The sequence below is a fragment of the Echiichthys vipera genome, assembly GCF_963691815.1.
Source record: "Echiichthys vipera genome assembly, chromosome: 22".
In the NCBI taxonomy this organism is placed as follows: Eukaryota; Metazoa; Chordata; class Actinopteri; order Perciformes; family Trachinidae; genus Echiichthys; species Echiichthys vipera.
In genome coordinates this window covers 13,174,668-13,187,745 of record NC_139847.1, presented here as the reverse complement: position 1 = coordinate 13,187,745, position 13,078 = coordinate 13,174,668, and the positions used below count along the sequence as shown (strand labels likewise).

At 39.4% G+C, this 13,078-nt stretch overlaps 2 protein-coding genes across 3 annotated transcripts in view; both read right to left on the bottom strand.

The window, feature by feature from the left end:
• The window catches only part of rpl34 (ribosomal protein L34), a 189,308-nt gene extending 177,402 nt beyond the window's left edge, over nt 1-11,906 (bottom strand). The window contains exons 1-5 of one of the 2 annotated variants that reach the window (XM_083937559.1): nt 11,884-11,906; nt 11,355-11,426; nt 11,137-11,236; nt 8,790-8,893; nt 8,456-8,550 (exon numbers count right to left, since the gene is read on the bottom strand). In XM_083937559.1, the coding sequence (XP_083793685.1) occupies nt 8,466-8,550; nt 8,790-8,893; nt 11,137-11,236; nt 11,355-11,419 (354 nt within the window). In that variant the 5' untranslated portion in view covers nt 11,420-11,426; nt 11,884-11,906 and the 3' untranslated portion in view covers nt 8,456-8,465. Of the gene's footprint in view, nt 1-8,422; nt 8,551-8,789; nt 8,894-11,136; nt 11,237-11,354; nt 11,427-11,883 lie in introns of those variants that run through there. The other variant, XM_083937558.1, reaches the window with a different exon arrangement.
• ostc (oligosaccharyltransferase complex subunit) lies at nt 4,942-7,051 on the bottom strand. Its single transcript, XM_083937557.1, has 4 exons — nt 6,842-7,051; nt 6,015-6,108; nt 5,708-5,905; nt 4,942-5,555 (listed from the first exon to the last, which is right to left on the bottom strand). Exons 1-4 carry the CDS (start codon nt 6,978-6,980, stop codon nt 5,537-5,539), a joined length of 450 nt encoding a protein of 149 aa, XP_083793683.1. The 5' UTR covers nt 6,981-7,051; the 3' UTR covers nt 4,942-5,536.
• Nucleotides 11,907-13,078: the final 1,172 nt, after the last annotated feature.

Below are 13,078 nucleotides of genomic sequence, written 5' to 3'. Positions count from 1 at the left end.
AACTCGCACTAATGGAAAGTCATTTAAGCTGATAAAAGGCTGGGAAGAAAACGGAAGTGCCTTCTCATGTAACCTAATGAAAACTGTAATAATAATAATAATAGACTGTATATCTCTAAGATTTTAGTTTCATTTGAAGTATTTTTTTAAAATTCCGCTTAGGAATCAAGGCACTTGTTCAGCATAACATTTGCAACATTAATGTTCTATTATGTTTTTTCTTTGGTGCCAAAAATTCCCTTAATTGTGCGATCTGTATGCTCTTATTTGAACTTGACCATGATTTTTTAGGGAATTCTAGTGTTAATGAATGAAAAGGTATTATGTCAAAACATTTTTGTCAAAACATTGAATGGTGACTTGTATAACTCACTGTAGTTGACAGTGTGGAATACTTGTATGGACCATTACACATTTTGTGGTGGTCCGTCTGTTTAAATTAAAAACTGTATGTGATACCTTGTTGTTCAATGGGGGGGGGGGGGGGGGGGGGTTCTGAGCCTCACGTCTGCCTTCTAGGAGGGTCCGCATGTTGCATATGCATAAAAGTGAAAATTAGCTGTACTGAATGATATAATACAGCTGTGGTGTTCATGTAAGAACAAGATGTTCTCTTAGAAGAAGAAGAATTCCTTTATTAGTCCCGCGAATGGGGAAATTCAATTTTCACTCTATTATTTTTCATTTTACACACACACAGGCCCAAAATACACACATGCTCAGACAGGACCTACAGTATATACATGCAACCAATGGAGAGATGTTAGAGCAAGGGGGCTGCCAGTGACAGGCTCCCCGAGCAGTGGGGGGTTCAGTGCCTTACTCAACAGCACCTCGGCAGTGCCCAGGAGATGTGTGGCACAAAAGTCCATTTGGAATCAAGGATGATCTTATTAGATTGTGGAGGTCAAGGTCACTGGGGCACACAAAGCACATCTATGGCCCTAACTCAATTCCTACGCTAATTATGAAAACCTTTCACACAAATGTCTAACAGGATAAAATAATGACATTTTATATCCAAAAGGTCATTACTGTCACTGTGACATCCCTGTGAAAGGATTTCCTGGGCATTATTCAACACCATAGACAAGATCCAAATAGGAGACATTTGATAAGATACTGTATTGGTGACACTAATCGTGGGTATGAAGCATCCACATTTTGCCAATTATTAAATTGCTCCAAAGTCTTCACTACATACAGTATATTATGTAATGAACTGCAGCTTGACTAGTTGGGAGGAGGCATACAACTGCAAGGGGATTCTAGTTGCCATCGAAGGTTTATACTTAAAAGAAAAATGACTACATTGTAGAGACATTCGAGAACCACTGATAACAATGAATAAGATGAGGTCAGAGAGGGAAAATGAAGGAAGAGTCTACTTTTGACACAGCTTCAGTAATGAGTGGTAGTCTGTGGTGGAAGAAATACTCAGATCATTTACTTAAGTTGTAATACCACTGAGTAGAAATACTCAAGTCAAAATCCTGCATTCAAAATATAAAAGTACAGAAGTACAAGCATCTCATTATACTATATGTACCAAAAATAAAAGTAGTCATTATGCAGAATGGCCCGTTTTAGAATAATATATATTATGTCATTGGATTAAAACAGATGCATTTATGTTACAGCTGCTTAATGTGAAACTCATTTGAATTACTTTATAGACTGATAGCTATAATTAGGTTTCATTTATAAATTGATTATATATTGTATTCACAATCTAAATCTGCAAATTAAAGCTGAATGAAATTTTAAATGATTTTAATTCGATTTAAAGGTATAGCACACCCTTCACATCTGAAACCATTTTGTCATTTTTGCACAAAACACGGCAAACTATTAGCAAAATAGTCGCCAAATAATGGACTAATCGTTTCATCTGAACTTGTTTCATCTGAACGTATATACTATTAGTCTACCATTTAGCTGGAAGCTCTTCATGTGCGTAACTAAATTTAACTAAAGCTGTCAAATAATTATAGTTAAGTAACAAGTACAATAGTTCCCTATGAAATGTAGTAGAAAGTTGCATAAAATGAAAATACTCCAGTATCTCAAAAAAAATGGAAGAATTATTTATTTTGATAAGAGCATTATGCCATCAATAAACACTGATTTGTCTGAGGGTTGAAGGTACAGCACTTTATGACTTTCCTGATGACTTTGGAATGTCTCCTCCTCTTTTATTGCTTATTTTATGTAGATTGTGTTAGGCAATGATTTACCATCAGTTTAAGCCTTAAGTTGTATCTTTGTTGCATTCAATGTACACTTTTTGGACGACGCGTGTGCTCCATTTGATGTCATTTGGGATTTCCTGTTAACAAACGTCTGCTTTAATGAAGGTCTTGTGATCAAAAGCTTCAGATTTAATTATCATTAAAGTCAAATATGCAGAGCCTTGTTTTGTCATTTGATTATTTTCGGCCTTCTTGAACTTTAGTATTATGTCATGAGTAGGATGATCTTCAGGAGTAAAAAAACTTGCTCTCAATCAGTATATTTAACTGCCTTCGATCATTTGAAGAATAACCTAGATACAGAAAAAAATAAAACAAGCAATCATGAGCAAATCATATATTTTAACATATTAACGAACAATTTTAACACAAGTTAATTTTTTCCATGTCTCCGCACTACTGGGAAACAGATTTATCACCATTCACAAAAGTTAGTTATTCCCTCCCACCTCAGAATACAGGTCTAAGAGTTTCCGTGTCACAACCAATTACCTATTGTCAACAGATGGTGTTTTAGCAGACTTGGCGTCTTTCATTGTGTAATGGGGTGTACTACAGGTACTGCTGAACCAAATAGTAATAACTATGCAAAACTGTAAGGTAAGCCTGATTTTGGTATGAGGTAGAATTTGCAGACTTAAATAACAGTCCTTATTTCTAATGTGAAATCTTAATAACTCTACTCTCTGGTATTCACTTAAGAAACAAGTACCATAAGCGCCCAATAACTTCTCAAATGTTGTTATTCTTTATTGTTCAGAATTTGATAGAATATCCTCTGTGTCCATACCACTGCTGCCATAGCATGTTTTTTTAAATAACCAAGGCACTTCAACAAAACCTTTATTTTGTGAAACAAGCAGTGAGCAAAATTAGAGAACACTTTCAGGTGTTAATCTGGCACCTGGTGACAATTTACTTAATTGTTGGACACCTTATTTATCTGGCAGCTCTCCTGGTTACTTTGCAAGATGGCAAGCCGCTCTAAGGGGACTGAAACCCTGAGACAGCAGGTTGTCCAGATGAAGGCCAAAGGGATGACCCTCTCAGCCATCAGAGAGAGAGTGGGAGTTCCAAGTCTGTGATTTCAAGAATATTGAAAAATTACAAGGACACAGGTTCATTTAAGTCCCTCAGACAGGCCAGTCCATGTAAAAAAAAGTGCATGAAAAGACAGTATTATGCTGATTTTTACAAAATAAAGGTTTTTGTTGAAGTTCCTTATTTTTGAAAAACATGCTAGTACAGCAGTGTTATAGCCACAGCGGATATTACATCAAATTGTAAACAATAAAGAATAACAACATTTCAGAATAAAATCAAGTATTCATATCCTGTTCTCCAATTTTGATTTTCAGTTTATTTACTCAATTTTAGTTTTGAAATAAATAAATTAGTGGTGCTGTCTCCTCACTGGAGGTTAACCCTTAGTAGACTGTAGAAATGATAAGGAAACAACACGGTCTGGTAGCTCTAGGATGCCACCTTCTGGGGGGCAAACTACAATGCTTGTGTGGAATTCAACCAGGCCACAAAACACTTCTCAGAACAATTAATCATCATCAATCAGGTGATTGTGAATCATTTTCACCTGCTGATGAAAGTGACAGCCGGTGCAATGGAGAGGCAAAAGCAACACAATCCCAAAGAAGGGAATGGAATTGCATGTGGTGGTAGACAGTTGCTCTCTCCTCGTCTTTCTTGACTGATTCTTCTCTAGTTTTGTGTTCTGCCACAGTGTCCTTGTCTCTACTGGTAGCATGAGGCAGTACCTGCAGCAGGTAATCCAGCTCCTCTAGGATGGCATTTCCATAAATGCAGTCACAAGAAGGTTTGCTGTGTTTCCCAGAACAGTTTAAAGAGCATGGAGGAGATACCGGGAGACCATAACACAAGGAGAGCAGGAGTCGTCTCTGCTCCTTTGTGCGAGGAGGATTGCGAGGAGCAGTGTTAGAGCCCTACAAAATGACCCCCAGCCAGCTGACAGTTTGGTCAGAAACAGACTCCATGAGGGCCCAACCTCCTCTTGTGGGACCTGTGCTCACAGCCCAGTACCGTGCAGTTCCACCAGCATTGATGATGGTCTGGGGAGGCATAACATTGGAAGGTCGCACAGACCTGTCATGTACCGACTGCTGTTAGTTACCAGGATGAAATCATCAGTGCGATTGTCAGAACTTCTGCTGGTGCAGTGGGCCCTTGGTTCCTGCTGTTGCAGGACCATGCCTGGCCTCATGTGGAAATAGCGTGTAGGAAGTTCCTGGATGAAGAAGACATTAGTGCCATTGACTGACCCTCTCATTCCCCTGCCCTAAGTCCAACTGAGCACCTGGAACATTGTGTATTGGTGCATCTTATGCCACAAAGTACCACCACAAGCTGTCCAGGAGCTCCATGATCCAGGTAAGGGAGGAGATACCCCTGGACCATCCATGCCAAGATGTTTTCGGGAATGCATACAGATACACTGGAGCCACACACCCACATACACACTACTGAGTCACATTATGAGTTGCCGTGATAACATTCATGCAAATTATACAATGTACATCAGTAAAGATTTTCAATTTGAATAATTTGTTTTGTGCAGTTTTATATACATCTTCGCCCAGTGTAGCTCTTGATACTTGGATGTAGATAATTGTTGTAATGAGTTTCTAGTAGACACTGTATATAGGACGACTGCACAGACTTCTGAAAAGAAAATTTATTCCACATCCTTGTACAAAAATGCAACTGAGACTAGTTCAAGGCTTCCCCAACAATTACTTTACAAAAACGTACAAGTCATTATTCAGACTCCCTTCAAAATGATTCACACAGTGTTAATCCTGTTTCCAAACCAGTGGCTCCATGTAAACAGTGTTCAGCAACCTTCTTTCCTTTTTCCTCATCCAGAGACATCTCACCTGCAGCATGGCACCTTTAGCTTCTTTTGGTGAAAAGTCAAAACTAAATTTCTCAAGTTTGCTACAGATGCACAATACTGAGAGGGCCCTGGATACCATGATGCAATTGGTCATAATGATGTGCCTGTATGTGATCCTCTGCTGCATCAGTCTGTTTAGAAATTTGGAGAGGAAAGGAACTCACTGAACACCAATAAGACAGAGCTACTGTAAGGCTGTCGGTGCAGCCAGGTCTAATTTCTTGAGCAAGGTCAGTGCTTTCAGTCCGTAATGGTTGATTATATCAAAGATTGTGTTTATCCATAACTGTAGTCGGCCCCCCTGTGCATTTGATGTCCTCCGTCCGTCCAAATCATTTAAAGTGTGTTCTTGTCTTCAGCCCATGAGGTATCCTCTGAAAAACAAAAATATAAATACAACAAATGTCAGTTCAGATCACTAGAATTGCAGACAATCATTTCCTATTAAGTCAACTCTGTAAGACACAGATTGGTGTTTGAATAAGAAGTATTACATGTGCAGATCTTCAAACGAGCTTAGACTTACGGCAGCTTCATGCGCATGAACACTCTGGCCATGAAGAAGCTGAGGAGAACGCTGACAAAACCGATGAAGAGCAACAGGAAGCGGTTGAGTTTAGGAATGTTTGGTGCATTGGAGCGGTCCAGGATTATAAAGCCCAGGCCTCCCATCGTGAAGAGGAAACTAGAAGCCAGTCCTTCCATAATGTACTGCCCATTTACTCTGAAAAACAAATGTGCTTAGAACGAGCTTTGCATTAATCACTGTGACGTAAATATGAAGTGGCCATCCCCAGCTGGCCCCTTGCTTTGGTTTGTTTTGACTGACATACCTGTATGCCAAAAAGGCCACTGGCCGCTGGTGTCCATGCTCATCCGTCATTGAACCCACACTTGGTGGCTCAACAATAACATCATAGATGATGCCTGTAATGTGGGGGAAGATTGAATAGGTATCAATCAGAGAAAAACAGAGTAACGTTGACATAGTCTGAGCAACACTGAAGCGTATTACTCAGCAAGCTGATAGTTAATACAATATTAAAAATAACAAAAATAACTTAATTAATATAGCCCCTTTAAAAACGAACTTTACAAAGTGTTTTGACAGGCAGAGCAAAAATTAAAACAAATAAATAGAAATCCATATATAATATATACACATCAACGGGGAGGTGGGGGGGTAAACTATTGGAAGCTTTTACAAACATTAAAAATGACAAATGAACAACAATAAAAATGAAATGAACAAATTACAAGTTAAGACAGCAAAAAGACCATAAAATGTAACAAATGTATAAAAGTGTGTTTTAAGGAGTCTCTATAAAGTTTCTTTATCTGATTGGAAAGTGTATGTTCCACTGCTGACGTTACTGCTGGATAACAACATTTTCTGAGTCTCAAAAGCACCAGAATGATTCTGTTGTTAGCTTAGCTGCAAAGTTAGCCTCTCTTACTCACTCGTACACTGTGAACTGCATTAGCACCATAAAGCTGTTTTACAATTGCAAACTAAGCACATAATATCTGGCATTAGTTAAACCGCACATGAATGAGCTTTAACGTTGTATCACATGCTGAGAGAGTGTAGGTTTAATGCTAGCATGCTAAGTTAGCAGTGCTGCAGTCACGTTAGCTTAGCAGATCTGCATCATTTCACCTCCTGTGATGAGAAAGTAGGACACGATAACGACCGCGTACACGGTCATAGCCGACGGCATGTGCAGCCATGACGGTTTCTTCAGCTTGATGTTTGGGCATTCCAGCACAGCAAACGGTACACTGTATAAAGTCTCCATGATCTGTAACCAAATGTCCACCGAAGAACAGCTGCTGCCGCTGGCTGAGGTCCGTCTGCTCAGCGACTATGTTGACGTGTCCCGGAAGTCTTTTTTTTTTCCTTTCTTAAATCTATTCTTTCTAGAAAACGCTTAAATACACGTTTTTATTGAGCCATTTCAGTGTGAAATGCTATATTAAGAAATAATTATTTTTCTAATAGTTACATTAACCTTGTTCTAATTTAATAGCTTTAACCAATTTTATCTTGACCTTTTTTAACGGACTATTTAATTCTAACTTAATACCCCCCCCCCCCCGTAACATATCTGTGCTGAATAAAAGAACAAACGAGAGAAAAGAATGAAAAGAACAAAAAAGGAAAAAATAACAAAGTTGAAGGCAAAGACCAAGGCTAATTGAATTTCGACCTGTAACACTGTGACGTAACTTTTGCCAAGCTACTTTGTAGCCATAAAAACATGCATGTTAGGTTAATTGATTACTCTAAAACTGCCCGTAGGTGTGAATGGTTGTCTGTCTCTGTTCGTATCTATGCCCTGCGATAGACGTCCTGTCCAGGGTGTACCCCGCCTCACGCCCGATGTCAGCTGGGATCGGCTCCAGCCCCCCGCGACCCCGACAGGGACAAGCGGTTGAAGATGAATGAATGAACCCTGATCACATTCTCTATTTTGTATTCTTTGAAGTATGGCGATCATCAGAACTTATAAGCGACCACGACATTGTGGTTTATCATTTTGGTAAAGTTCCTTGACCTGGTCCAGTGTAGTAGTGTTTATTAGGATCCCCATCAGTTGGTGCAAATACATCCGCTCTTTAAGCAGGAAAGGTTTTTGGATGTTATACATTTTAATAGAGGAGCTTTCTTCTGATCAGCTGCTTAATCTATATGGCATACATACGGCTATATGCTCCACTATGGGTATATGGAAAGTGTATTTGGGTGACTGATCAGGATGTGTAATTCATCCTACGTCAAATCAGAGCCCCATCATCCCAAAATCACAACAAACAAATAATTGGGTCATAGCAGGTTGCCTTGATGAAACACATTTTAGTCCATGATCCTTTTGCACCTAAATCCAAACAGGAAGTGTTCAGTCAATAACTTTGTGTGCACTTTTTTAAGTAGGTCAGGCATCTTTGTCATTTGTTTTCTCTTGACATTAACTCAACCAGATAGAGATGTTGAAATTATGTTAAAAGGTAGTCACTGTCAAGAACAGAGCTAATGAAATGTAACATCTTGAAGTGTCAACCCTACTGCATTTGGCTGAATGTCAAAAAGGTTGAATAATGAAACATTTTAAAATTTATTTTAACATACCTGCAACAAACCCTAATTTAACAGGACATGGCTTTCATAGTTTACAAACACAATCAGACATTCTCCCTTTTCAATGAATTACACCAACACATTGCAAACCACAACTAGGAATTGATTTGTTTGTCTTTTTTTTATTGTGGCAAAAATACACATTTTACTTAGATTTCTGGCTCTGTGCCTGTGCCTTGAGCACCTTGACGACGATCTTCTGCTCCTCAATCAGGAAAGCACGCTTGATCCTGAGAATAAAGCAAAAAAAGAGACAATTTAGACATGATGCAGCTCCCATTCAAAACTCACATTGTCATACGAGACAGAACATTCTCTTTTCCATGTTTTTCAAATATTAGAAGTTCAGATTTCTGAGTAGTAGTAGCACTGACATCTTGTCATAGGCTTCACAAAAGGCAAATACAAGCATAATTTTAGTTTAGCAAAGGGCAAGAAATTTAGGCGATGAAGGGAATGCATCTCTTACCTGTCACGCACACACTTGGCGCACATGGAGCCTCCGTAGGCCCTGCTGACGTGCTTCTTGGTCTTGGACAGCCTCATCAGAACCTGAGGTCTAACAGCCCGGATCTACAAGACAGAGCAGAACGACAATAAGACCACAGTAATCTGTACTGACCGAGGAACTAACACCAAAACCGGGGAAAGGTTAGAGTAAATATGTTAAAATGCAGCAGAGAATTTAGACAGTGTGCATGTTTGAGAATTGCCAAACTTCTGAACTGTAGATATCGCAATTCAAGAAAAAGTTTTCAGGCACCTTAAAAGATAGGAGGATTTGAGCAACATGCTCCATAATCTGAGGCAAAATGATGACTTCATCCTCTCAATTACTGGCTAGTTTAAAAAATGTAGACCTGTTTTTTATAATACCATAGTCACAAATGCAATACCTGCATGATTTCTTAGAATTCAGCATGCAATTACAATCTTGCACTCTTTCACACCGTTATGTTCTAGATCAGTACACAACTGCCTAGGTGATCTCAAGACTACTTTACCAATTTTGCTGCTCTTCTGCTTAGTTACACAGTTTGGATATGGAAATTAATGTTCATTACCAATCCTTCCTGAATTCTGACATGAAAATAAGGAAATACCTTCATACAAGCACTGATAGATGTATCCAGATTCTGACAAGAGTATCAGTTAACAATATGACTTGTTTGAATGGTGCTCATTATGACACTTCCCTCCAAAAGCTACTACTCAAGGCACTGATTAAGATGCCTGCTTTATTTTTACCTGTGTAATAATTGTATTAAAAAATAGCTGGTTTATCTGTGGCAGCTTGTGGCAGTAATGCAGTTGTAAGTTCAAGCACTGTTATCCTTAATTAAAGGTCAGATTTTTAATAAACTAAAGAGCAGGTAAAGGGAGCTGTGTTTGTTTCTGTTGCTCTTCCACCACACCTATTCAGTGCCTAATCACATCACAGGAAATGAGGAAACCGAATTCCCTTGTTTCTTCTGCAGACTGTTGAAGTGTTGCATAGTTTTAGGTCTGTGAAGAATAACCATTCATACAGCTGATTTATATTTTATTGATGGCCATATTTAATGAGACCAGGCCAATGCTGGGCATACAGGCCTCAAACAAATGCACCTCTTTACTAAGGACGCAGCGCACTCACTGTCTGTCTGTACTGCACTCTGTGCTTTAGTGTACTTGTCCCCCCCTTCCCTCCCCCCCGCGGGCCAGGCCCGTTTGTACTCACACTACCTGGGCCCCGCGCGAATGCTTCTTGCCTGCTTATACGCCATCACGCCGTAACACGTCACTCGCATTGATTGACGTCATCATGATACATCGCTTTGTTTACAAATCTTTCCATAGACCTCAGAGTTTTTGTGCGTCTTGTCCGACTGCTTTTGAATATTTTCATCCAAACCAAATCTGCAGTAAACACTCCACCTCTGCATCACACCAACGTGAACCTTTCGCCGCCATTGTTTTAAATGTCTGCGCATGGTCAGTCCTTATTTTCTATGTCCGAACAGGCGCACATAAAATGACGTCAGTACCATCGTAGGCCTTGTGCACACGTTCGTACACATGCAAACATGCTTAACATAAGCCCACCTCTTCCAAACGGGCCATGGACCCCAAGCGTACCACACATAGGAGCAGTATGGTTGCACTCACACTGGTCAAACGAACTAGACTTTAGCCGTGAAACGTATGGATGGACAGTGTGAGTGCGCACTTAGGGTTACCCCACACATACATCTTATTAAGGGATAGTTCAGCATTCTTTGAAGTGGGGTTGTATGAGGTACTTTTACAGTAGATAGTTGGTGTACAGCAGGCAGTTTTTCCACAAAAAAAAACATTTCTGCGTAAATGTATGCTATATTTAGAATATTCCTGCTACTTTATCTTGCTGTTAGACAAAGCTTCCCACCAGTTTTGTACAGTCATTTCCTCTCTGTTATGGTTGTTCAGTCTCCCTTTGCAAAAGTTCTTCTATATGCTGGGGTTTGTAAAGGGACACTTGTCTCTACAATGAGCAGCATGTTGTCATCTGTTATCACTATTTTTTCTTTACTTATCTATCCCATAAACTGCTAGACTACAGAGTAATACAGTGCAAGGTAAAGCAGTGAAAATGTTCTAAATATGGTGCACACTTTCTTTTGAAGGACCTTTTTGGATAGTGACTTAAGTATGTTTTCTACTATAAGTAACAGTACTGAGAAGTGCCTGTACAGCTCAACTTTTGATATAGATATATATATATATATATAAACAAAAACAGCAAATCATCTCTGTACTGGGAAACGAGTCAATCAAGACACAATGGGGTTACTTACTCCACGCAGTCTTCCTGGGCAGATGCCACATGCCGACTTGGGAGCTTTGCCGACCTTCTTGGTGTACAGGTACACAATTCGGTTACCGGGCGTCCGGGACCTGCAGAATAGCACGGGAACAAACGTTTTGGAAATTACACAGATGTTTGATCATAACTGAAGATGCAGTTCAACTGTCTACTTAGCAAGAAACAATAAACATTAGAAAGTTCACTCACAGTCTGGTTTTGTTGGAGGCGGTGTTGTAGGACAACCTACGGCGGTAAGTCAGGCGTTGCACCATTTTTGAGCTGAAAACAGACAATATATTCAGTTAATTATGAACCATGCTAGCATGCTAACCCTGCTAGCCTTGCTGCCGATGTTACGGCTCAAGACGTTAGTGATGCCGGCTTATATACAAGTTAACGTACACCACAGAGCCCGGATGTTATTCATGCGACTACTTCAGTTCAGGAGAATATTGTCTATAATTCAATGAGAAACCACGTTTCCGCTTAGTTATAAGCAACGGTGGCTCCACCACATTCAGCTCAGCCTTTACATAGCGGCCTGAGGGACCCAGCAACGACATCTTTAAAATGTCTCATAGAAAACATAAACTCCCATAATTATCACATTTTTAGAAAAAGAGACGTGTTCTTAGTATTATCTTCACTTAAAATCCACAAGATGTTATTCTCATATGTAGGATTACAGTGGATATAAAATCAAAATGTTTCAGAGGAAAGCAGGGCGCCGCCATACCTGCTGTCGCCGTAACCGGAAGAGGAAGGAACAAGGCGGGTAATAAAGGTTAAAGTTCCTCCATGCCGGTTATTTCAAGGCTGCTGACGTTATACTGCTCCCTGCTGGTGTTTCGTGTTCCCTACACCTGTATGATCAGATAAGTATAAAAGAAACTATGATAGTGTAATGATAGTTAGAAGTTGCAATAGCTTATTTAAAAAAAAAAATTTGACCATGATTTTAATTGAATGAGAATGACATTTAATAAAGTTATGTTGCTTGTATATTGCAACTGTGTTGCCACTTTAACCTAAACAGTGAGGTCAAATGGAGCTTACGCTTCTCTTTTTTGACCACTCATAATCAAATTACTTTCTAAAAAAAACAATAAAGGTTGAGAAAATGATTAGAAATTATTTCAGCAACCTCGGTGTCTCCAACTTGCGTGTAAAGCACCCACAAAAAAGGCAGCCCAATTGTATGTATCAACAGTGTCTGTAATATCTCTCAAAAGCACGTTCGTTTTGTCTCATTCTTTCAAACCAAGGTCAGCAGCTGAATAAAAAAAGAGGGTTTTAGTTTTTACCAAATGAAGGAGTAGGCCCTAGCTTGTTGAAAATTAAAGTTAGACATAATGTTAACACACCATATCCTGGTTTGTTTTGTTTTTTTTGATTTTTTTTTTGTTTTTTACATGAAATTCTCAAAGAAACACTGAGTAGCTATGCTTATTGCCTTTACCAGTTCATTTTGACATGTCAGAGCAGGAAAAGCACAGGTGTAACCAATAATGTTAATTATGGCTGCCTTACATTTCCATTTAAGTTCCAACTTTCTGTGACTTGCACACCTAAATGGACCCTAATGTGATTAGTTGCACCTGTGTGTTTCCTGCTCGGTAAGTCACATTGTTAGCTATGAAAAAGGCCCATCGAGATTTTTGTCCTCCAACTCTTCAACAGGGAATTTACATAATCAGGGAGCAATGTAGTGACTGTCAACCAAACTTGTATTTACAATGTAAATTCAATGCATGGGTTGTCCAGTAGATGGCAACAGTGGTATGCTAGGTGAAGACCCTGTGGCAGCTTAAATCTTCAATATGTAAAAAGAAAGGAGTGAGACCTCCTTCAGCAGCTTTCTCTCTCTATCCTGAGCTGATAGGAACTCTCTCTCTCTCTCTCTCTCTCTCTCTCTCTCTCTCTCTCTCTCT

Coding starts and splice junctions, on each gene's coding strand:
- ostc (XM_083937557.1), bottom strand. CDS start 6,980: ATGGAGACTTTATACAGTGTACCGTTTGCTGTGCTGGAATGCCCAAAC. Junction 6,109..6,841: donor CTACTTTCTCATCACAGGAG/GTGAAATGATGC, acceptor CCCACATTACAG/GCATCATCTATGATGTTATT. Junction 5,906..6,014: donor GTGGCCTTTTTGGCATACAG/GTATGTCAGTCA, acceptor TTTGTTTTTCAG/AGTAAATGGGCAGTACATTA.